A 23,626-nucleotide genomic window follows, 5' to 3' on the forward strand; every position below is an offset into this window, starting at 1 on the left:
CACATACATTAGGTTACTTACAGAGCTTGGAAAATCTAGATGGATATAAACACAGAATACAGATACATGGAATCAGAGCACAGCAGATCTCTAAACATGTTGATGTGTTTGATACTTTGGCATTCACCAGATATTGGTTTCATTGGGATGAAACCACTTTTTTAGGCTCTTTTAGGGTATGTCTCTACTTCATGTTGCTTCTTTTTTTCCTCTTATCCAGAGGTTTCAGCAGCTGGGGAGAGTTTTTTTTTAATGTGTCCTTCAACTGGGTCCATATGTAAACTCATCTTGGTGTTCAAGATGTACATAGTGTTTATTATGTCTTCATTTTTAGCCTTGCTGTACTTTTGTATTTCTAGTTTTGCCTTTTTAAAGCCACAGGTGTGGCATGTTTTTCCAGTGAGGATCATTAAAGTTTATCTTAACTCGTCTTATCTGATGTCATCTTATCTTATCGAGGAATTTCTGTCTGTAACTGAGTTCTCCGAATCTTGTTTTCTTCAAAAAGTGCAAAAAAAAAAAAAAAAAAAATCTGTAACTGCAATAAAAGTCAATAGTTATAAACAGTTTAAATTGATATAATGGTAGCACCGTTTTAAAAACATTTTTTTAAAAATCTTTCTTTCTTTTCTCCTTCGCATTAAATAGTGATTTAGTATGTTTGATGTAGTGGGACTTGGAAATCTTTTTTTTTCATATTTTGTTTTATCGTGTATAAGTGTCTTCTGGGGCTGCAAGGTGGCGCGGTGGTTAGCATCGTTGCCTCGCAGCTAGAAGGTCGCCGGTTCGGTGAGGACACCCGGGATCTTTCTGCGTGGAATTTGCATGTTCTCCCCGTGCAGTGTGGGTTCTCTCCGGGTTCTCCGGCTTCCTCCCACAAGGTCCAAAAACATGTTGAGGTTAATTGATGATTCTAAATTGCCCATAGGTGTGAATGTGAGTGTGCTTGGTTGTCTGTCTCTAAGTGTAGCCCTGTGATAGACTGGTGACCTGTCCAGGGTGTCTCCTGCTTTCACCATGAGTCAGCTGGGATAGACTCCAGCCCCCCATGACCCTAAGCGGTGTATAGATAATGGATGAATGGATGGATGGATGGATGGAAGTGTCTTCTGTGTTTTAGGTGTAGGAGAGGAATACGTGTGTTGTGTATTTTTTCATTTTGATGTGAAAGTTAATCATCGTTTGCTTGTGATTTGCATTGATGTCTCAATTAGAAGCACTTTAAAAAACAAAAGTTGTACTCTTATTGTACAGTGAGTTTTATTCTTTAAATGAAATTACATGTTTTTATGATACAATGGCTCTAGGTTTGATTAATTATCAGTAATAATTGACTGATAGTATATACAATATCAAAAGAGACATTTTTCTGCATACACAGATCTTGGATTGGGGTGTTCCTACTTTTACATGACGACTGGATCTAAATACTTCTTCTGGCAGTGACATTAAATAAGAAAAAATCCTTTGTAAAAATGATGCAGTATTTGCGTATGTTGTTCCTGTTGCTGTAGAATCTGATTCAGGCCTGTGTACATGTTATAATACATCTATACTATAGAAAGTGTTGGACGAAAACAGTTCTGGGTCTCATGGTTTCACAGGGCTGAAGGATCCATCTTCCATCCATTTTTGTTGTACATTTTGGCTGTGTTTCAGAAGACTTTGACTTTAACAGAAGTAGCGGCTGCGTTTCATTTGATCGAAGGGCACCGCTTTACGATTCTAATCTGGCTTTATTGTGTAGCACAGCACCCTGTCCTTGTACCATATATTAAGTAATAAAGATATTTTAGGTGTGATTGTCCGTTCAGGACTTTGACCCAAACAATGAATACAAAAGACTGTAACAATTATAGCTGATCCAAAGAGACGTCCAAAGAGAAGTGTGTTTTTCTTGCAAGTTTGCACGTCGCAGCCTCGTTGCTGAGTCATGCGCGAACATTCAGACGGAAGAGCTGTCGTCAGGTCGGTCGGCGCGTTCGATCGCTCTCATTTTAGCACAACTCGGGTTTTGTGATCGCCGAGCATCAACCTGAAAAAGAGTGACACTTCTGTGAGTGAACAGCACTCTGGGTGGGTTAGTGTTGTTTAGGAACATGGATGGATCACTGAGGCCCAACAGCCCTAAAGGATCACACTGAAAACAGACTCTTAACAACTTAAGTGAGATGCAAAACGGCCACCAAATAGCACAGATTTAAAATGTCCACAAGAAGGCCTAAAATATCTACAAAAAGATGTGAAATGACACAAAGAGACACAATGTGAATCCAAACAGCAACAAACAGACTCTAAAGAACCACTCAGTCTTTGGTCTCTGGGTCTTGCTCCTGTTTATAAAGTTTAGGGGCCTTTCTTCCTTAAGAACAATGAGTCATTAGTTAGTAATAACCTGTTGGAACTAATGCGAGCAGGTACAGTCGTCCTCAAATGTATTCATACCCTCCCATTAAAGAAGGAGACAAAAAACAGATGTCACTGAAATACATTGAAATTGACAAAAGTAATAATAAATAAAAATACAATGAAAATCATGACATTGCTTTTGAATTGTGGTTCAACAGAAATATTAAAAAAACAAAACAAAACAAAAAAAACTGGCAAATGATTTTGGCCCACTGCTCATCAGCAAAGTGCTCCAGTTTGTCCAAAACTGATTTAAAAAAAAAAAAAAATTCTTTTCAACCACAATTCAAAAGCAATGTGTTATTTCACTACATTATAATTTAGCAAATTTTTATTTATTATCACTTTTATCAGTTTCTAGTTATTTGAGTGACTATTGTGAATTTTGCCTTTTCTTTAATGGAATACATTAGAGGACGACTGTAGGTAAGAGGTCAGACTGTAACGAAGCTAAAGCTCACTGGGTGGAGCTCATGTTCCTCTCAAGTTAGACTGAAGTCCAGCTAAAAAGGATATCAACAACTGACCTTTTAAATTGAGCAGATTACAATCAGCAGCTTATCTGTTCACGTGTCTATTTACATAAGGTACACTCGTGACGTTCCAGCATTATGCGAGGCGCCAGAGTTGGAAAGAAGCGATCTTTGTGTCCTTTGTTTACGTTTTGGTCACATTCGCTTCTTCGACTCTGTCCAATTACATTAATCTCCCGTGCATTTAACTGAGGGTTATGTTATCAGCTTGAATAACGATCTGAACCCACACATGGGAGGTAAAGTACACAATGGAAACGCTGTAAAATTTTATCCACCATTATTAACCCACTCCAGGCATTGGCTAAACCCCTAAAAACTCATTTCTGTGTGTCAGAATTGGATATAGATTTATTATTCTTTCCATAAAAATAGTCCCTTCCCATCTTAAAATACTATTGTTTCCTCTACAATGTACTGATCTATGAATTCCTCGCCTTCCTCTCCACTCAACCCTCCATTCTCACTGCAGTTCAAGCACACCAGCTCACCCATGACACTGCTCAAACACTGTATAACTACAGAAGAAGAAGAATAACGATACAAAAGGTTCCACACTGCAAGCTGACAGGATTGGTGTCTTATTTTTGTTACGCATGAAACCTCACATGTCTGATTCTGTATGTGTTTTGTCATCAGTACACTACATTTTTAAGGAAGAAATGCTCAGACATAGTGTTGACTGCTTAGACTACTGCTTATGATGTGTTCTAGCATACGAAAAATATATGGACGGATTATTGAGGTGAAAAAATATAATAATAAAAATGATCAGAAAGGGGTCTTTAAAGTACATAGTTGAGTTTTCTTATAGTTAACATACATAATTCTCATCTATATGCATTGTGAGTATCATTGAGGTCTAATAAACACATTGGCCACTCAAGTATATTTTAAATTTTGCGTTGTTTACATCTATCTTGCTTTGGAAGCCATCTACTTCATTACTGCATTCATTGCCGCGTAACTATTCTCCTTGATGAATTACCAACACTGACTGATTTGAAACCAATAACAGGATGTGCATCAAGCTTGTATATGAAATGTAACAACAAATTGGGGTCATAATTATAGAAATACTGCACCAAAGAACTGTTAAAGTAACAACAACAAAAAAAAACATGGGGTCCTTTAAGTAAACATAGGGGTCCTTTAAGTTTTAACATTTCAAAACTATCTTCTACATGTAACTTTTTTTAAAGAGTGACTGTGGACAAAAACAACAAAAAAAGTTTGAAAAGCAAAGAGTTTGTATTTTCTTTCCTGAATCCTGAAAGTGTTGCACTACTCTGAACTTAACGTACCTGATGAAGCTGGAAGTGAGCAGCGCGCCACACGTGGGTCCGACCCAGTAGACCCAGTGATGTTCCCAGTGGTTGGCAGCGACTGCAGGACCGAAGGCTCTGGCAGGGTTCATACAGGCTCCGGACAGTGTTCCTCTGAAATAAACAAGCAGCAACAGTTTAACACAGGTGCTGGTCAGAGCAACAGAACAGCTTTTGTCCCACAAGTGAGCAACTTGTAAATGAAATAAAGCCCGTGTGTGAGGATTTCAAGGGAAACTGAACTCACGTGGAAGTATACTGCATTATGGGAAAATTAGGATCTATTGTAATCTGTTATATAATATCTATTGTACCTACTTGCTTGCATTAGTTCCAACAGTATTAACCCAAACTAAGGACTAAAAGTTAGTATTTCTGAGCCCCTGCAGCTTCCATTTTTACCATCTCTGTTGTTTTCAAAAGCCCCCCAAGTGCAACACAAAATCAGTGGCTTTTAAATGTCATTTCAATACATTTTTAATTATACACATAATTTATGTCTGTTTTACTTGATTATATATAATTCTACTCTAATAATGGAATGTTTTATTAATCAACATTTGGAAGGGATGATTAAACAGTTAAATGCATCAAACATGAAAAAAAAAGCTTTCTTTGCTATCAGATCCTCAGCGTGTCAGATCACAACCATGACTGAAAGGGCAAACGGGCAGAAATGGAATATCAGACAATGTTTAGGCGAGACTCAGGACTCATTGTATTTTCTTACCCAGCAAGTATGTTGGCCGTCACAGTGAGGCCGATGCAGAAAGGGGCCACCGGTGTTCGGGTTCGGCTGTTGACGGCCGCCATGCAGACCACCATGGTAAGGATCAGGGTCATCACTGCTTCTGCCAGCGTGGTTCTACCGAGATCACCGGCTACGTTAAATGCTCCTCCAAGGGAAGCGTCATATATACTAGACGTGTACATGGCCTGAAAGTAGAACAAAAATACAATATATAACTTATATGGTAAACTTGACTGGAAGGAAATCAAGCCTTTAACACATTGTCTTGATTAAAAGTTACTAAAGACACAGATTGTAAAAAAAAATATCGATGTTTACTTATAGGCAACAATTTAGAGATAATAGGTTAAAAAAAATGATGAATGAAAATTGTGAGAAAATATATCATAGTTTAGTCACAAAACATTAATCTGGAATTAATATATCAAGATAACTAAATCAAGATTAGAAGTTATTCAGTCTTAGGTTTACAATGGCTTTTGATTTTTTAAAATATAGACATATTAAGACAGTAAGGCAGTATTTTAAGTGATGTGTCATGAGATAATTAATAAAAATGTTTACTTCTAAGTCAAAGTTTACAGATAATAGATGAAAAATATGATAAATAAAAGTTGTGAGAAAATACATCATAGTTTAGTCACAAAACATACATCTGGAATTAATATATCAAGATAACTAAATCATGATTAGAAGTTGTTTAATCTTAATGTTGCTATGGCACAACTGTAAGACAATATTAGGTTTTTTTAAAGATAAGAATATAGATGTGCGATGAGATAATCAATTAAAATGTTTACTTATAAGTCAAAATTTACTGATAATAGGTGAAAAAATGAATACAAGAAAATTGTGAGAAAATACTTTACATTTTACAATTTAGTCACAAAACATACATCTGGAATTACTACATCAAGATAACTAAATCAAGATTAGATGTAAATAAATCTAAATTTTTGTTTCATGAGAAAAAAGAGACTCGGTCAACATTTTGACTGAATCGGTCACAAGTAGGAGATAAATTAAAACCTTGACTTGCGAAATCAATGTTAAGAGATGGCAGACCAAATAATAGGCTCAAAATAAATCAAAATTATGATGATTTATAATCAATATTTAAATTTTTAACACTTAATAATTCAAAACTTAACTCAGTAAGTTAAAATTAAGACTAAGGATGATATTTTAGTGTTCGTTGAACTAGGTTTTCATCTTTTGTTTGGGCACATTTGGGCTTCCATACATGTTTGGTACCTTGGTCAAACCAGCACCAATCATCCCTCCAGCCAACTGAGCCAGGATGTAAGGCAGCAGCAGAACCAGCTTCATCCCTCCACACAGGTAGACGCTCAGAGACACTGCGGGGTTAAAGTGTCCCCCACTGCAATAAAGACAATGAACTTTACTCTGTGTCTCTCCAACAGCGTTATAAAGTGGAGATAGTAGCAACTGTCCATCAGAACAAACAGAATCTGCAAATGGAACTTGATGTACTTTTTGTGCAATCAGATTGAATAAGTCAATGAAAACAAGACAAACGTGGTTTCCAAATGAGGCTTTTTAAATTGCAGTGAAGGTTCACATGTTGAGGCAAAATGACTGTAAATCAGTGTTGTTCTTTAAGCAAGATCTTAAAGCATTTCAGCCCCACACATTACAGCAGGAGACAAGTCAACCAAAACATCTAACATTTGAGAAAAATAAGAAGCAAACATTAAAAACAAACAACAAAAGTGAAGGTCACCAGTCTTTACCTGATTTGCCCCAACACCATGATCAGCACTCCCAGCGCCAGCCCATGTGCCACGGCCGGCTGGATGGCACCGATGCCCACGTTCCCGACGACAGACGCACAGCCCACGAACACAAACAGGCTCGTCCCAAACAGCTCAGCCAGGCAGGGCTGCACATACAGCTCATACCTGCATTCCTTCTTGTCTGCGGAGATTGCAGCTTTCTCCGCTGCCACATCTCCCATTTCAGTCACTGTGAAAACCTCGTTCTTGGTTTCCTCCCCCGACATCGTGGCTCTGGAAGTCTTGTAGTGGAAACACTTGTCGCACTAGTGGAGCACAGCCAACACTAACAGGTCTGATGGACGGACAGTTATTATATATAAGGCACGCTTAGGATGATGCACAAAGGACATACGCACATCCACATTTTTTTTTCTTCTCCCTGGTGCCCCTCCTTCCTGCAATTGTTTATACTCCCAAGACTGTTAACGAACAGGAGAAGCTCATAAAATGATTAGAGTTGTGTTCTTGTCAGCGAACACACACATACACACACAGATAAGGGATGCATTCTTACACAACAGCAACACTTGTTTTGATTAGTTGCATCTTTTGTGTCTTTAATTTATAGCAGCTGAATATTGGATCACCATGAAGCCTGCAGGTGCTCGTATAAAGTGCAAAAATCATATCAAAAATAGATACGAGCACACAAAAGATCAGAAATTTAGTCAAATCAACTCATCTTTTTTAGTTTTTTTAATGTAAAATGTGAGTTTTTTTTCATTTCTAGTTATTTTGAACTTAAAATGTCTCACCGTTTGACCACTTTACAACTTCATAATCTAAGCTCCTATAACTTGAAGCAGTTTGAAAATAATGAGTTGAGTGAATGAAAATTTGCGAGTTCACTCAACTCATTAAAATCAGTTTAATGAAGAAAAAAAAAGGCACATAAGCAGAATTACTGAGACGCGTTGTTAGATAGGAAAACCTCTGCAGAGATTCCTTTTTGTTGTAGTTTGGGGTAAAATAGAATAGTAATAAACCACAAGCTATGGTTATTTCTTTTCATAAGACTAAAAACAACTCTGTTAACAACAAAGATTGGTACCGAATTCAGTCTCTACACCCGGAGACATAATTTATCTGACTGTAACCGGGAACAGCTTCACTGACTGTTTGTTCTGTACAGATAGATAAATTAAGATATTAGATAAATTATTAGATAAATTATGATAAATTTTCAGTGTTAGATGAAGCAGAAACTATATGAAAATATGAAAGAAAAAGCATCTCTGTCACCGTTGGTATGTGGCTCGTTGATTCAACTTAATACCTTAAATTTATTGGCCATGTTTTCTTTTGTTTTGAACTTTGACAAGCTGACTTTAAATTAATTAATCAGCTGTTGTTTATCTGAATGGCATTTTTAAGGCAGAAAGCAAACTTACATTTCGAAGTTCAATAAACTTAATAATGATTTAGTCTCATAGTGCATCTCAGGGCACCCGATAGTTCACCCAATGTACTGTGATAATCCCTCCTCGGCTCGTCACTCCCACTGCAGATAACCCCACTGATATGCTGATATGAACTCCATAATAAAGTGCATAAAAGAACAGGGCAACAACATTTTAGATAAAAGAACATGTTTTTATTTAATTGCACTTGATGAGCATTCATCAGATACAATCTGTTAAAAACTAATCTGTCATGTTCTTTTTGCTAGGCTCAAAAATAGAAAAGATTTCACAGGCAAATGAAAATGAACCGGTTTATTGCAGGTAACGCATTTGTTGGAATTTGACGCTAGCATGCGAGTTTGTTCTGTAAGAAAATGTGTCGGATCAATAAATAAAAAGGAAAATGGCACATAAAAACCAGACGAGGATAGACTATACGACATCTAAAATTCTTCACACATTCTTTTACTTTCCAACACAGGTGAGCGGGTGTTTGTGGTTGTTTAGTCACAGACCAACAGCGGCCGGGAGCAAACTGACAAACTCGATCCGTTATACAGTCCGTCGCCAGCGTTGTGACAAACCTCTTCGCAGCTTTCAGTCTAATTGCGTCTTATCTTCAGCGTGTATGGGTTACAAAGGACGCTCATGAAATCACGTTCTGCTGATGCGGGGATTTTTTCCTCACCGGAACAGCTCCCAGATGAGGGCTTGGTGGAGAATAAGGGCTTCCTCTTTCCCAACAGCTCCTTTCACAAATCTTCTCCTGTTGTTGACTTTGGCGAACTCGCATGTAAAGCATGTCCAACAGTGGAGCAGTTTCGCACTCAAAACGCCAACTGTGACAGACCTGAGGAAGCAGAACATGACCTGTTCTTGTAAATGATTGCAGCAGACATTAAAAACTGGGCGGATGGGTGGAAATCTGAAAAATTTTGACACACAAAGTAAATAAACTGATGGGCAGCGTGACGCCATCGTAGCCAAACAGGATCCTGGAACCGCGAATGATTTTCTTACCACATGTTACATGTTCATTCATTTAAAGGTTACATAAGCGTGATTTACCCAGGTTGAGTTTGTCCTTGGTTGCCCAGCAGATGCTGTAGTGTTGAAGCAGCTGCTGCAGCAGCTCCTTCTCATCCAGGAACTCCAGACGCTCGATTCTGCGAGAAATCAATTAAATTCAGCGTTTCATCTTAAAACGTGACGTTTCACATCAGAGGGAGGCTAAATGAGCAGGAATCAGTTTACAAAGCATCAGGCGTGGAACACGTGAAGAAATGTTCTACTGTTTAGTATTTGCTCCCCTTTGCTAAAGCCTGTTTCCAGGGTTTGGCATACAAAGAAATAATTTCACAAACTTCTAGCTTCATTTATGTCACTGGTTGTAAATTCAACGGCAGTCTTCAGTAAACAACATTAACTTAAAGCCACACTTTCAAAATGTTACTCTTGTTGATTTGGCATAATTTGTGGCAGCAACAACACGATATGGTTTAATACTACAGCTCACTGGATTCAGGGGACAGAAAAACAGACTACAGTTGTTTCAAAGGCTTTGTAGCATCGTTCTATTCCATATTAAATCCTGTCTTGCCACTGGCTGTTTTAAATCAGAGTGTACGGTTCACATTTTTCTCTTGCTTTTCAGTCCTTCCTGAAGCTGCTTGAATCGTGTCCAAGGTAAGTGTCTTTTTATTGCCCTGTTGTTTTGTATCGAACGGTTTTCTCATTAAGTCTTTTGCCATTGTAGTGTCCATTCTTTTTTAATCGAGCTAGCATGAATTTATTGCGAACTCAGTGATTTCCCTGTCGTCGTAATTTGTGTTTTGCCCTCTCTGCAGGTATGTCCGGCTCTTGAACTGCACAGGTCTGATGTGAGGACTGCTTGTCCTGCCAGCTGGTCCAGTGTTTATGTTCCCTTGTTTATTTGTCTCTGCTAACCTTTCCTCTCTCCCCTTTACCTTCGACCCCACAAATCAAGGCAAATGGCCGCCCTCCCGGAGGCTGGTACGATCAGAGGTCTCTTCCTGCTAAAAGGAAGTTCTTCCTCTCTACTGTGGCAAATGTGCTGCTCATAGGGATTCTTTGGACCTGTTGGGAGTTTAATTTCTAAATTAGTCAGGTAAATCTCCATAATTAACAATACTGGTGGTCTTAGCCTTACAATTTGATCTAGTCAGGTAAATATGAACATAACTTTGTGAGGTTTCAGCCATAGTATTTAATCTTGGGTAAATTCACACAGCAGAGTCTCAGCCTTAATATGTAAACTTGTTTGGTAAATTGTAATGCCAATCTTATTTCTGGAAAATATTTGGGTTTAATCTGTTGTTTTTAATCTGCTAAATAAATAATGGTGCCTTGACATAAGCCCGTTCATTTCTTTACCATGTTAACGTGTCCATGTGGTGTGTTTTCTATCCTTCAACGTACATCATGAGCAAAACAGAAAGTGCCGTATTGAAGCATTTCTACCTTAAACTTGAAGTACACCGACGACAGTTTCAGAAACACAAATTTAGACTTCCATAGCTTCATACATAACTAATCTAAGGAACCAATCCTGTCTAGACGCATTTTTACCAATGATAGCAGTGAGTGCTAAGCTCACTGACACTGAATTATGGTGGCTGTTTAACAATAGAGGTCAACTCATGTTATGTCAGATAAGCAATTTGAACTGTAAAGTTACAACAGTAGGAAATGTTGTGACAACTTTTTTTTTCTTGGGAAACGTCACCACAAACACCCAGTTCATAATTCTTCAAATACATAAATACTGCAATATTACCCTCAGTGGGGTTAAATCACTATTGTGTTACCTCATTTGTCAATAGGTAGCGACTTAACATATATTAATTTAAATTAAAATCTTTGAAATTGCCATTCTAATTCTAACATGGATAATATTAATTATAAAAGTCTTAAAAGTAAAGGGATATTCCAGTGATTGTATATGTGTCCATTACGGTATAGGTAGAGGCCAACTGATGCATCATATCCTGACTTTGGTTGCTAAGCGTTCTCTGGTCTCACGCTCCACAAACCTAGACGCTCAATTTTCCACAATGAAACTCAATTACAATATCTTTCATTGGGACATCTGCCTCGTGAATGCCCACTTCTCAATCGCCACAGCATTCATAAATCAGGCGTTCTGTTAAATCTTCATCTCCAATCCAGTGCTGACATCATCAATGTTAGTTATTTCCATAAACATTAGGAGGCTTCTGCAGAGCTACTGAGGACATTCACTTTTTTTACAGGACAAGCTGTACTCCTCATGATGAGAAATTTGATCCTCATGTATACAACAGGTGTCGAGTGCCCTTTATGCTCAAATTGCTTTAAATGACAGATGGTAGCAAAACGAGTGTTTATGCAACAAATATTGCAGCCCTTAGATATGCAACTGTGCTCATCGTAGCACTAATGATGCTTGGCAGATACTGGGTGATGTTAAACAACGGTACTTTACCTTGCTACATCGTCCTGAGGGAGCATACTGTACACCGTCATCATATCCAGAGCATCGGCATTCTCCCAGCCAGCCTTCAGAAACCGCTCCTTCTGCAAACACCAGGCAGTAAACAATATAAAGTCTGGACATTCTCCAAAATTAGACTGAAAGGCAGAACCAGCAGCATAGCTTTACATCGTAGATACAAAGCACCTCTTGAGCACCTTATGAAATAGTACATTATGAAATGGTGAACGAGGTTACCTGAGAGTCCAGAGACTGGCAGGCCTCTACTCCTGCCAGGGTGCACTGGCGACGCTGCAGGTTCTCGATCATCACCTGGCCGAATCGATCGCTCATGTTCACCTGGATTCACACACAGTGTTGATTGGATGAAGATTGATGTTGTACACTATTGCTCTGCTCAGATGGACATGTGCTACTTCTGTATTGTCAAACATCTTTATGGTACAAAGTGCAGATAATCATCAAATGTTTGACTTCATACGATTTAAAACCACTTTTATCCATTGACTGCACATACAACAGTGAATACTAAGATGGAAGAGATGGGAAATCTACTATCTGGACTGTTCTCAGGTGTGTACAGTGCATCTGGAGAGTATTCACACTCTTGAATTCAGTTATTTTTTTTCTCATCAATCTACTAATAATGTTCCACAACGACAAAGCAAAAACAGGTTTCAGAAGTGCTTTGTTAAATTTTTTTTTTAAATTTAAAATAAATCAGGATTTCAAATAAAAGCAATAGATTCTTCCCTTGACAGCATATTTGATTGTGATAGCCCTCTTGGGATTGACATGTGGATGGATGTGGAGCATTAGTGCCATTTTTAGGTCTCTCCAGAGATGCTCTATTGGGTTCTGGTCCGGACTTTAGCTGGGCCACTCCATGACTTTTACAGTTTTCCTGAAGTCACTCCTGTGTGTAAATATAACCCCCAGTCTGAGATCTTGAGCACTCTGGAAAGGTTTTCATTCAAGATTGTCCTACATCTTTCTCTACTCAATGTCCCAGTCGTTGTTACAGAAAAACAGCATGATGCTGCCACCACCGTGTTTGGCGGTAGAGATAGTGATTGTGCCTGGTTTCCTCCACACACACTCCCATTCACAGCGGCATTGGGTTCTTGGCTACCTCTTTGACCAACCCCTTTGTCCCTGACACTCAGTTTGTCTGGCTAGCCCAATCTAGGAAGACTGATGGTGGTTCAACACTTCCTCCATTAGAAAAGGATGGAGGTCAACATGCATTTGCGCACTTTCAATGATGCAAAAATTTGTCATATCCTTCCCCAGATCTGTCTTTTGACACCACCCCGTCTCGCAGGGCTACAAACAGTTCTCTCCTTGTAGCTTTCAGTCTGTCATACAGTAACAACTGTAACATCTGACATACAGAGGAGTGTGGATTTTCTAATTATGCCCAATAAATTCAATCAGGCACAAGTGGACTCCAATGAAATAATAGAAGAATTTCAAGCACTTGTAACAAAGTGTCTAAATACGTTATGGAAATGGGACATTGTCTTTTATTTCTAAATAATTCACAAACACTCCAAAGACCAGTTTTTGCTTTATGACTGAGGAGTTTTGTGTTTAGATTGATGAGAAAAAAAAAGAGAGAAAAGAATTAAAACCATTTTAAGATGACTATGAAACACAACAAAAGTCATTTGTTCCGTTTACCTGTTCATAGTTGATGAACATTGCGGTGTGGAAGGTGTCTGCTGCCCAGTGAACTAAATTGGAAGACTGGGATGGCGTCATGTAGACCAGCACACACTCCGACAGCAGCAACGTCGGTAATCTGGGGGTGAAAACAGCACTTAGAACCACAACATAACTACCAAATAATTTGTGGTATCTCTACCAGGCAAAACAATGCTCTAAATGTGTTACTTCAATCAAAAAATACAGCTGTAACTTCTTTTTATCAGAATTAGGTTTAGGTAAGTATTACCGTTAAGGGGAAGACAATTATTATTCAAGTGTCAAAAGAAATGTGGATATATAAACTAACAATGACAACTATGGAGCCTTGTCAAAACTACAATTTTGACTATTTCCACCAAAATCTAGGAAAAGGAACAGTGGAATTTTATTTTCTCCCTTTAGCTTTCAGCGCTGGAAAAAAAAAATCACTTATTCACACCCAGCAGCTTCCTGAAAAAGAGTTTCATTCTTTGTCCAACTTCCCCAGGATAAACTAAGGTCAAAAAATGTGAGTTACAAGCTGCGGTGATTGATGCTGACAGCCTGAGAATAGAAAACATCCTACAATACTGAAAATGAACGCCGGTGCCATCCAAAAATCAGTTTTAATCTGTTGAAGTGACGCTCTAGAGTCTAGAATGTTTAATATTTAGTCTAGACTAAATATTTTAAACACTCTACACCTAAAAAAAAGATTAAATGATGATTATAAAAACTCATTCACAAAAAGTGTAATTACAGCATTAATATTGAATCTCAATGGTGACACAATGAAACTATCAAAACCCCCAAACAACACTGGACAGATATACTGCTACATGTCACGTTACCATCCTCCTTAAATTAGCATATTTAGCAACATTCTAGTAAAACTCTGACAGTTTGATACTCAAACATTCTTTCACATTACGCTCCAGATCATTACATCTGCATTGCAGCCCTACAAACGCCCTGTGCAGTGACTCTGTTATCTAGAGCTACTCACAGTGGGAATCGCAGATAAGCCTCAATTTCTAGTTTAAAAAAAAAAAAAATGCAACAGAAAAAGAAATAACAGCTGACTGACCTCAGATGAACCTACACTTTCTTTACAAACTCAGTAGCTTAGCATGGATGTTACTGAACGCATTACTGAGCTGAAACTATATAATGTGTAATGCACTCAGGTAAATTTACATTCCAAATAACACTAGGCGCAATAGGAGCTTAACCTTAATATTTAACATTGTTAGGTATCTGAAACGGCAATTTCATTTCTGGAAAGCATGTGGCTCAATAGCTGTTTTAAATGAGAGTGACTTAACATGACAATGATTTAAGGACCATGTCTGTTTTCTACCATGTTAACATGTCTTTATGGTGTTTTTTTATATGTCATAGCGAAGCATTTCTACCTTAAAACTGTAGTGTACTGACAACAGTCTCAAAAACATGGATTCAGACTTCTGTGGTTTCAAACCTGAGGAAACGGTCCTATTAACTTGTGGGACAGGGTTTTCTTAGTCATTGTGATTTTTCAGAATTACTTTCTGGTTTAAACATTTTTTTTTTTTTTTGCTGAATTGCTGCAATATTACAACTTGCCATTGTGTAGCATGGAGTAGTTTCACAGTGTTTGAGCAGAGTCACAGCTGAGCTGGAGTGCTCGAACTGCACCGAGGGGGAAGGGTGAATAGAGAGGCAGAGACTTCATACAGTCGTATACATCGCGGCAGTCTTGAGCTTCCAGTGATTCCTACAAGTCTTATTCTTCTATGATGGAATGATTGAAACATACGCTTCTATGTCACAAAACCAAATCATCTATTTTGATTTTTTTTTTTTCATTGATTCATTACAGGCCTTGTGGGAAAAAAAATCTTCTGTGTCAATAATATACATACAGCAATTCTAATAAACTGTTTAAAGGTCCTTCAGCCACTTTCACTTTAATTAGGCACTTTTGGTAGCCATCCAAAAGCTGCTCGTTGTATCTTTGACCACTCCTCTTGATTGGGTTCTTGATGGGGTTTCAATAACGACTTTGGGGAGAACAGTCTAAAACCTTAATTCTAGCCTGATTTAACCATTTCTTTAGCAGTTTTGATGTGTGTTTGGGGTCACTGTCTTGTTGGAACACCCAAACACATCCCAGACCCAACCGATTTTGGGTTTTCCTAAAGACTGTGCAGGCAATCCTCCCTTTTCACTGTTCCATTTACTTTGTGTAAAGCACCAGTTCCACTCGCACCAAAACAGCCAAAGAGCAGAATACTACCACCACCATGCTTGACAATAGGTCTGGAGTTCTTGGGGTTAAAGGCCTTACCTTCCCTCTTTCAAACATAATAGGATTTTATATATCTTTGACAGGACTCTAAGTGACTTTCCTGACTTGTTCAAGTCAGTGATTTCCTTCTTCAGATCCGTACTCAGCTCCTTAGACTTTCCCACTGTAGTGTTTGTGGCTGAGTCTAATGAGCGTATCAAACGGGCACGATTTCAATTGATTATTATTATTATTATTAACAATAACAACTATTGAGAAGTCAGCACCCGCAGTCAATTGTGATAACACACAAGAAGTTAGGAGGCCGTGTCACTAAGAAAATTTGAGTAACACATTTTTTTACATCACCAACATGGGTAATTCAAGTTGCTGTATGTACATTTTTGACCCAGCAGATTTTGTCATATTTCCAGAAAATCTATAATAATTCAATAAAAGAACCAAAATGCATGTTGTTTTTGGTGTGACACAGATGCACATGCTTCAATCATTCCATCACAGAAAACTAAGAGTTGTAGGAGTCACTGCAAGACTGCGATGACACACATGGTGTATAGAGGAGAATGTAAACTTTTGTTCATGACTATAGAGTTTTTAAAGAAGGCAATGACGTAGAGTTACATTTAAGCCTTTTTAAGGTAGGGAGAGATTATTTTTGTGCAGAAAAAAGTTAAATATGTCATTTTAATGCACAGAGATTAGCTTTTACAGGTTTAACCTACAACCAGAGAGGGATTTTGTAAGTCCGGCAAATATTGACCTGTCCTGATCATCATGGTCCAGAAAAAATACTTTACGTATGAAACACTCACCACCTAAAAGATTAAATGATGGCTGTAAAAACTTTGCTCTTTCACAAAGAACTGCATTTATGACATCTACAATAAAACTCAACTAAAGTGACACGATAAAACTATCAAAACTTCCAAAGGAAATTGGTCAAACACACTGCTACATGCCATGCTATCATCTTCCTTGAATTAGTATATTTAGCAATATTTTAGCAAACTATGACTGCTTGACTTTCAAAAGTCAACATCCTTTCAAATCCTCCAGATGGGAGACGTTACATCTGCACTGCAGCCCTACAGGCAGTCTGTACAGTGACTCTGTTATCTGGAGCTACTCACAGTGACAAAACGCAGAGATAAGCTTTAATACTTGGTTTTCTAAGGACACGCCAGAAAAACATGGGGACTCATTTCATAAAAACAACATTGATCTCAGGTGAACTTACACTTCCTTCATTATCTAAAGATGGGCCACGAAAACGGGGGCTTCTTCACAAAAACATTATTGACCTTAGGTGAACTTACACTTCCTCTATTTTCTAAAGATGGGCCACGAAAACAGGGCCTTCTTCACAAAAACTATATTGACCTCAGGTGAACTTACACTTTCTTTTACAAACTCAATAGCTTTGCATGGATGGATCTTAATAGAATAAATTACTGAGATGAAAGTCAACAATTTAGATGACATACTCTGGGTTAAGTTGGAACTTCTTCAGCTTTTCATCCAAATTCGAGACGTCTCTGAGGTCTGCTCCGATGATGCAGTAACGATCTGAGTCAAGGCTGTGGGCATCTAAAGAAACACAAACAGAAAGAATTTCAGACATTTAATTAAGAACATGTGGTGTTTAAGCCCACTGACATATTATACATATCAAGGAATAACAACTTGTGTTGTGTACCTAGCAGTAAGGAGTCTGTTGAGTGGGTTTCGATGATGGGTTTGGACAGTGGGGGCTTCGTCCTTGACAAAGAAAATAACACAATTACAAAGACATGAAAACAACATATAAAGCTATGCTACAGTCATGTCTTTCACATGACTGTAGCATTAGTGCACCTAATTTCTATTCTACTATTAGCTTTAGTTAAATGGTAATAGCAGTTATAATATTGCACCTACTGCAGGACAGGAAGACATTTTTAGTGAATTATTCTTCTCCAGATACTTGAGGTTAATTTATACACTGGTTATTAATTACATGTAATAGACATTTATATATGATATCTCACACGTGCTTCCACACAAGTTTAAGTTCTTCTGCTCAAATGTTGCAATGTTTATAAAACAGGCTCTGGCTCCCCCTACAGATCTCTGTCCCACATTACAATAGCAAAGTTAGAAGGTAACAGAAGTATGACACACTTTGGCTGCTCAGTATTCTTGCAGGTACTTATAGTTGTATTTTAGCAACTGTAAATTAAGATCTAAAATTAGTAATCTGAACATACAAATTAGATTTTCCTTGTTAAGATGCAAATTAATGCAGGTCGATACACCAAAATCTATCAGATATTTCCCTCAGGTTCATCAGTGTTGCATGGAACAGGACTAAAAATGAAATGCAATTAACAAAAAAACAAGACAGTTGCCTTACTTTATATTGTGTATTTTTCTGGCCACGACAGTTGGAAAGTCAACTTCAAAGAACTTCCGCGGCATGAGATTTTCATCCTGTAACGCACACAAACACTCTCAAGATCTGTGCCTTGTGAAGTTTTCTGAGGATGGATTAAAACAGTTTTGATGAGGCAACTCTGCAAACCTTTAATCTCCAAAATGTGGTGTCCAGTCCGGCACCCAGGTTTATTACTTGACAGTCGCACTCTGCTTTCCTTATAAACGCATCAAGGAGATGGTTTACACCTTGAACACGGGCGTAATAACCTGTAAAATCAGACAAGTGGAAAATTAAACAAGCTAATAAAACATATCTAGGGAGCAAAAAGTAAAGACTTTACTGTTGACAATCACACCATAAAGTGTGGCGTTACTAGCTGGTTATAGTATAACCTAGTGAGTCATAATTACACAATGACGTCTGCTCGTGAAGCGCTTGCTGCAGACTATGATCACATTATTTACTGGTGATCCTCTGACTTATAACTATACAATATATGGTTCATCTCACTGAACTCAACAGGTATTGTCGAATGAAGCACAAATGGAAAAATGCTTTAAAAAGACGACTGCGTTACTTGCCTCTGTTGATTTCAGGAGCCTTCCGCTCTCCGACAGACCTCGCAAAGTACTGGATATATGGGTCCTTCCAGTAGGCTTTACTGGTTGCAAATCTAAAAAAACAGGTTGGAAATTGGATGTGGAAGCATTACACATTAATAATTTTCTACTAATCAATATGTTGACTCTTGAAACATGAAATTGTTGCTGGTGTACCTGATCGTAGGTACAAATAAGATCTGCAATATACAGCATTGGGAAATAGTTATTAGACCACAGTTTTGAAGCTGTGCTATGTTTTCGTCTTAAGGTTGTCTTAGATGATGCTCTGCTGATTGCAAACTGGTTAACAAAGGCTCTCACTCTGTATCCCTCTTTGTTAAGCACCAAAAATGGCTCTTATCCTTTAAGCGTTGTTGCACGACAATTTAGTTTGGATTGTCTGCTGACTCTAGATTAGGTGTGTCAGAAAGGTTCCAGGACTGGTGTCACAAAAGATGTATTTCAAACCCAAACTACAAACTACAAGTTTTCCCCTTCAGATGATCAACCAGCACGTCTACAAAGAGATCCTGCGGCATTTGCTTCCTTCGGTGCACAAGAAGAGGCGAGAGTTGTGGCAGGACAAGTTGTACCTGCTTCACCATGACAACGTGCCTGCTCACAATGCCCTGAGCATCCCACAGTTCCTGGCTGAGAAGAACATCACCGTGCTGGAGCAACCTCCCTACTCACACCCCCTGGCTCCGTGGGATTTTTTTTCATCTTCCCCAAGCTCAAGGGGGTCATCAAGGGGACCCGATTAGAAGATGTGGAGGACATCAAGATGGCTGTGACGACGGAGCTGCAGAGGATCCTGGAAGAATCCTTCCAGGAGTGCATGGCGGCGTGAAGGCAGAGAAGGCTGGGGAAGTGTGTTAGACTCCAGGGGGATTACTTGGAAGGAGAAAACTTGTAGTTTGTAGTTTGGATTTGAAATCTTTTCTGACATTTCGTACACATCTTATGCACATGATAATGTCAACTCAAGAAAATGCTTTTAACCCTCTCGTATAACTGTTGACATTGCTACAGTTTCAATATATCATAATTTTAACCATAATTTAGCACATGCATTCAATTATTGTACTGCATTTTTATTGCTTTTCGAAGATGCTGTATATATTTAGCCACTCTGATAAAACACTAGCAAAGCTGTCCACATTGAAGGCCTGTTGTGTATGTTTTGTAAAGAAAACAACAGGGGGTCTAATGTTAATTTCCAAAGCTGTAGATCCATGCAGCTCTCCAACTCCATTTTTGGTTTTGCTGGTGGATACTGTATGGCCAGATCCATACATGTCTCACGGACAGCCTAATAATAAACCACAGGCTGCTGGGGTGAGATGTTGCTCTGAGTCTCTCAGTACACCGACTGGTTATATAGCACTTTATATACAAACCCCCAAAATGTAAGTAACGTTGTTTCAGTGGATGTAACTAGGTATCAAAACAACAATCAGCAAAAAGCAAATGTGAGTATTTCATGGTGGCATAATTAATGACCCATGACCCAATTTCCCCATGATCTAGTCTTCAGTGTTGGCCAGCGACCTTTAGCTCCAATGGTAAAGTAGTAGTTTTAATGCAGCATCAGGAGAAACGGTGCTGCTGCGTGCAATTAAAGCCACATGACTGCAACATTAAATGATTAACTTTGGCTTCATGTCGTGCTGTTACCTTTTGCAGGTGGTGGCGTCGTCACACGTCGCCCTCACCGCTTCATCAGCAGTGTCGGTGTCTGTGAAGGGCTGTCGAGTTGCCATGAATGACGGTCAGCAGCAAACATTAAAGCTGCGCTCCACCTGCTTCACTCCGGTTAGCAGCTACAGGCTAACTAGCTAGCTGCTATGACAGGTGGCGGTTTTAAGAAAAACGCAGTAGAGGAGAAACGAAACCGTGAGCATAGTCGAGCTGCTGGAGGCCAAATTAAAACGGTAGAAACTGCTAGTTTAGTTGAAATACGGAGGAAGATAGCGGGAATGATAATTTGCTAGCTCATAACAAACCTGCCCCAGAGTGACTAGTTCAAACCGGGAGTACACCAGAAGCACTTCCGGGTCGTTTTGATTTTCACAACAAAAGTTTCAAACGTGTGACGATTTTGCGTATTAATAAAATAAACGTACATCTTAAAAGTAAAAACTGTAAAAAATGAACCTTTATAACAGCTTTTAAGTGTAATTTCTTGAGCAATTTAGTGATATTTTCCCTGTGTGTGTGTTTTTTTTTTACTATTATTACCGATGATAACTAACAACATCAGAGAAAAAAGGGGTTAAAAAAGTCTTTCTTTCTCTCTTTCTTCAACACTTGACTGTAAAATGTCACTATTTTCACTGTATTTATTTAAGAAAATATATAACATAAATATTTGCAGTTATGTTAATTTTTAAGTCTTTGAACATTACAGTTTTAACATGTTTTTGAAATATAGATTTAATTGTACACTTTTAATTTTTTTTTTCTTCTCTATGACATTTTCTGCTGTTTTATTCAATCGGTTTAGATCTTCCACTAAATTTGTGTGCACTTTATTCATCTTGTCTGTACTGTATTTTGTGTTTACTTAATTCAATCAATTTTACTCAACTTTACTAAATTTTAAGCATAATCTGTCTCCATTTTGGAAATGGACATGTCTGCTATCTGGCATACAACAGAAGTGTTGTCATGAAAACAGCCTACCCAAACTGCAGACAGAAGGTTTATGGAATACCCTTTACATAGAAACTTGCTTCGCTGCATTTTTGTTTCGGAAAGGATTTTACATATAAATTTGTCTTCCCTCTGGAAGCCTCAAAGTATATAAACCCAATTCAGAATTTGGAAAATGGAGGTAAAATTCTTCTTCTGCTTTGTTTGAAATCAGTCAAACTTGTAAAAAGAATGAATAAGGGAAACCACAACCATCAGCCAACTGTCAGCTACTCTTATCTGATTACTGTGGAGGACGAAGACAGTACCAGAGAATAACGGAAAACACTAAATGTGCAGAACAATGGCAGGACATCTATCCAGTCCCATGTGAAATATAGAATTCAAAGCATCTCTGACACATTTCTATGCAAATTGTTTAGGAAATCCCACCACTATAAAGTCAATCCAGGTTACAGCAACAACCGTCAGATCTCATATTTTAACTCAAACATTGGAAACTGAGCACCGAATAACAATACCAACATCTTTTGCAGTTTCATTTTTTCACATTATGTGCAGTGTCAGTTCCAGTATCTTGTGCAGTGTGTTTCATTATTCTGTAAAATATTACTTTATTGCTTTCGCGTCACTACTAGTTTTACTTTATGTTACTAATCTTAACTAAATGTATTGTACTTATTGCTATTCTACCAGGCACTGCCTTTACACTAAAACACTGATACACTTTATATTTACTACTCTTGGTTTATTCTCACAATATTCTATTTTTCTCTGAGCAATATGTGGCACAAGAACTTCCACCTCACATCACTCAGATAGTCATCAATGTCTTTGTGGCATCTGTGGAGGTACAATTGCACCCCTCTAAGCACATATCACACACAGAAAACTACATTGCAGATAAGAATCACCAGAGCTCGTGACCATAGGTGAGAGTTGGGACATAGATGGACTGGTAAATCGAGAGCTTCATCTTGCAGCACAGCTCCCTCTTCACCATGATGGTCTGAGACAGCAACTGCATTACTGCTGACGCCGTACCAAGCCGCCTGTCCACCTCGTGCTCCATTTTTCCATCAGTTGTGAACAAGATCCCGAGATACTTAAACTCCTGTGCTTGGGGAAGAAGCTACATTAATAAATTAAACTTTCCCAGTGTAGAATACATTTTTTAAGAGTATCATTTAAACTACAATGAACCTGAACTGCACTGTCCTATACCTGCTCCAACCTGCCCCTAATAAAGCTGTGTGGCCAAACTGCTACATCCAAATACATGAGACTGTTAAAAAAGTACATCCGCATTAAATTTTGTGGAATCGTTTTCTCTTAAAATATCCAACAAATGTTTTACCACAAATCACCTAATACAGACACAGGCTTAATGTCTTCCCAGGCCTCTCACCTAACTTACTTTATCACTTTGTCTCCCGATCAGACACAGACAGCAGAGAACCACCAGGTGTCACTGGTTACACATGGCTGTTGTCCAGTAGTCACATTATCTACTGTGCTTTTGGTACGTCTGGTATTATAGAAAATAAATAATGTCATTTTTTCAGAATTTTGGCATTGACTTGGCACTGAAGTATCAATTCTTGTAACATCCCTGGTTGGATCTGAAATTCAACATTATAAAATGGAACATGCACAAATCAGTATCATCCATCCATCCATCCATTATCTATACGCCGCTTAATCCTCACTAGGGTCGCGGGGGGGCTGGAGTCTATCCCAGCTGACTTATGGCGAAGTCAGGGGACACCCTGGACAGGTCACCAGTCTATCATACTCAGAGACAGACAACCAAGCGCACTCACATTCACACCTACAGACAATTTAGAATCGTCAATCAACCTCAACATATTTTTTGACTGTGGGAGGAAGCCAGAGAACTCGGACAGAACCCACGCTGCACAGGGAGAACATGCAAACTCCACACAGAAAGATCCCTGGTGTCCTCACCGGGACGCGAACTGGCGACCTTCTTGCTGTGAGGCGACGGTGCTAACCACTGATCCACCTTGCAGCCCAAATCAGTATCAATATATCTTTTTTTAAAATTGTCATTGTATACACACAACAAAATAGAAAGTGCGGTCCTCACATGTGAAAAAGAGCAGTTAATAGAGCTTATACATACTATGTAAAAGCTGTACTAAAACGAATATACAAAAACTCTAAAAGTGAACCACAGACCGAATACATTCCCACATTCACTTGCATCATTCCCTTGTAATTTCAAAAATAAAACATAT

The 23,626-nt window shown here is 38.4% G+C and overlaps 2 protein-coding genes across 2 annotated transcripts; both read right to left on the minus strand.

Moving 5' to 3' along the window:
- Positions 1–1,241: 1,241 nt before the first annotated feature.
- Positions 1,242–7,086, minus strand: LOC103373306 (aquaporin-8-like). The gene is made up of 5 exons (XM_008303155.1): positions 6,773–7,086; positions 6,273–6,399; positions 4,998–5,203; positions 4,247–4,381; positions 1,242–2,035 (listed from the first exon to the last, which is right to left on the minus strand). The coding sequence occupies exons 1-5, from the start codon at positions 7,039–7,041 to the stop codon at positions 1,993–1,995; spliced, it is 780 nt and encodes a 259-aa protein (XP_008301377.1). The 5' UTR covers positions 7,042–7,086; the 3' UTR covers positions 1,242–1,992.
- Positions 7,087–8,389: 1,303 nt separating this feature from the next.
- lcmt1 (leucine carboxyl methyltransferase 1) lies at positions 8,390–20,754 on the minus strand. The gene is made up of 11 exons (XM_008303156.1): positions 20,388–20,754; positions 18,690–18,781; positions 18,253–18,374; positions 18,085–18,161; positions 17,389–17,450; positions 17,177–17,279; positions 13,397–13,517; positions 11,951–12,052; positions 11,705–11,796; positions 9,289–9,386; positions 8,390–9,070 (listed from the first exon to the last, which is right to left on the minus strand). Exons 1-11 carry the CDS (start codon positions 20,471–20,473, stop codon positions 9,048–9,050), a joined length of 978 nt encoding a protein of 325 aa, XP_008301378.1. The 5' UTR covers positions 20,474–20,754; the 3' UTR covers positions 8,390–9,047.
- Positions 20,755–23,626: the final 2,872 nt, after the last annotated feature.

Source organism: Stegastes partitus, unplaced genomic scaffold (assembly GCF_000690725.1).
Source record: "Stegastes partitus isolate 25-593 unplaced genomic scaffold, Stegastes_partitus-1.0.2 Scaffold1947, whole genome shotgun sequence".
NCBI classification, from domain to species: Eukaryota; Metazoa; Chordata; class Actinopteri; family Pomacentridae; genus Stegastes; species Stegastes partitus.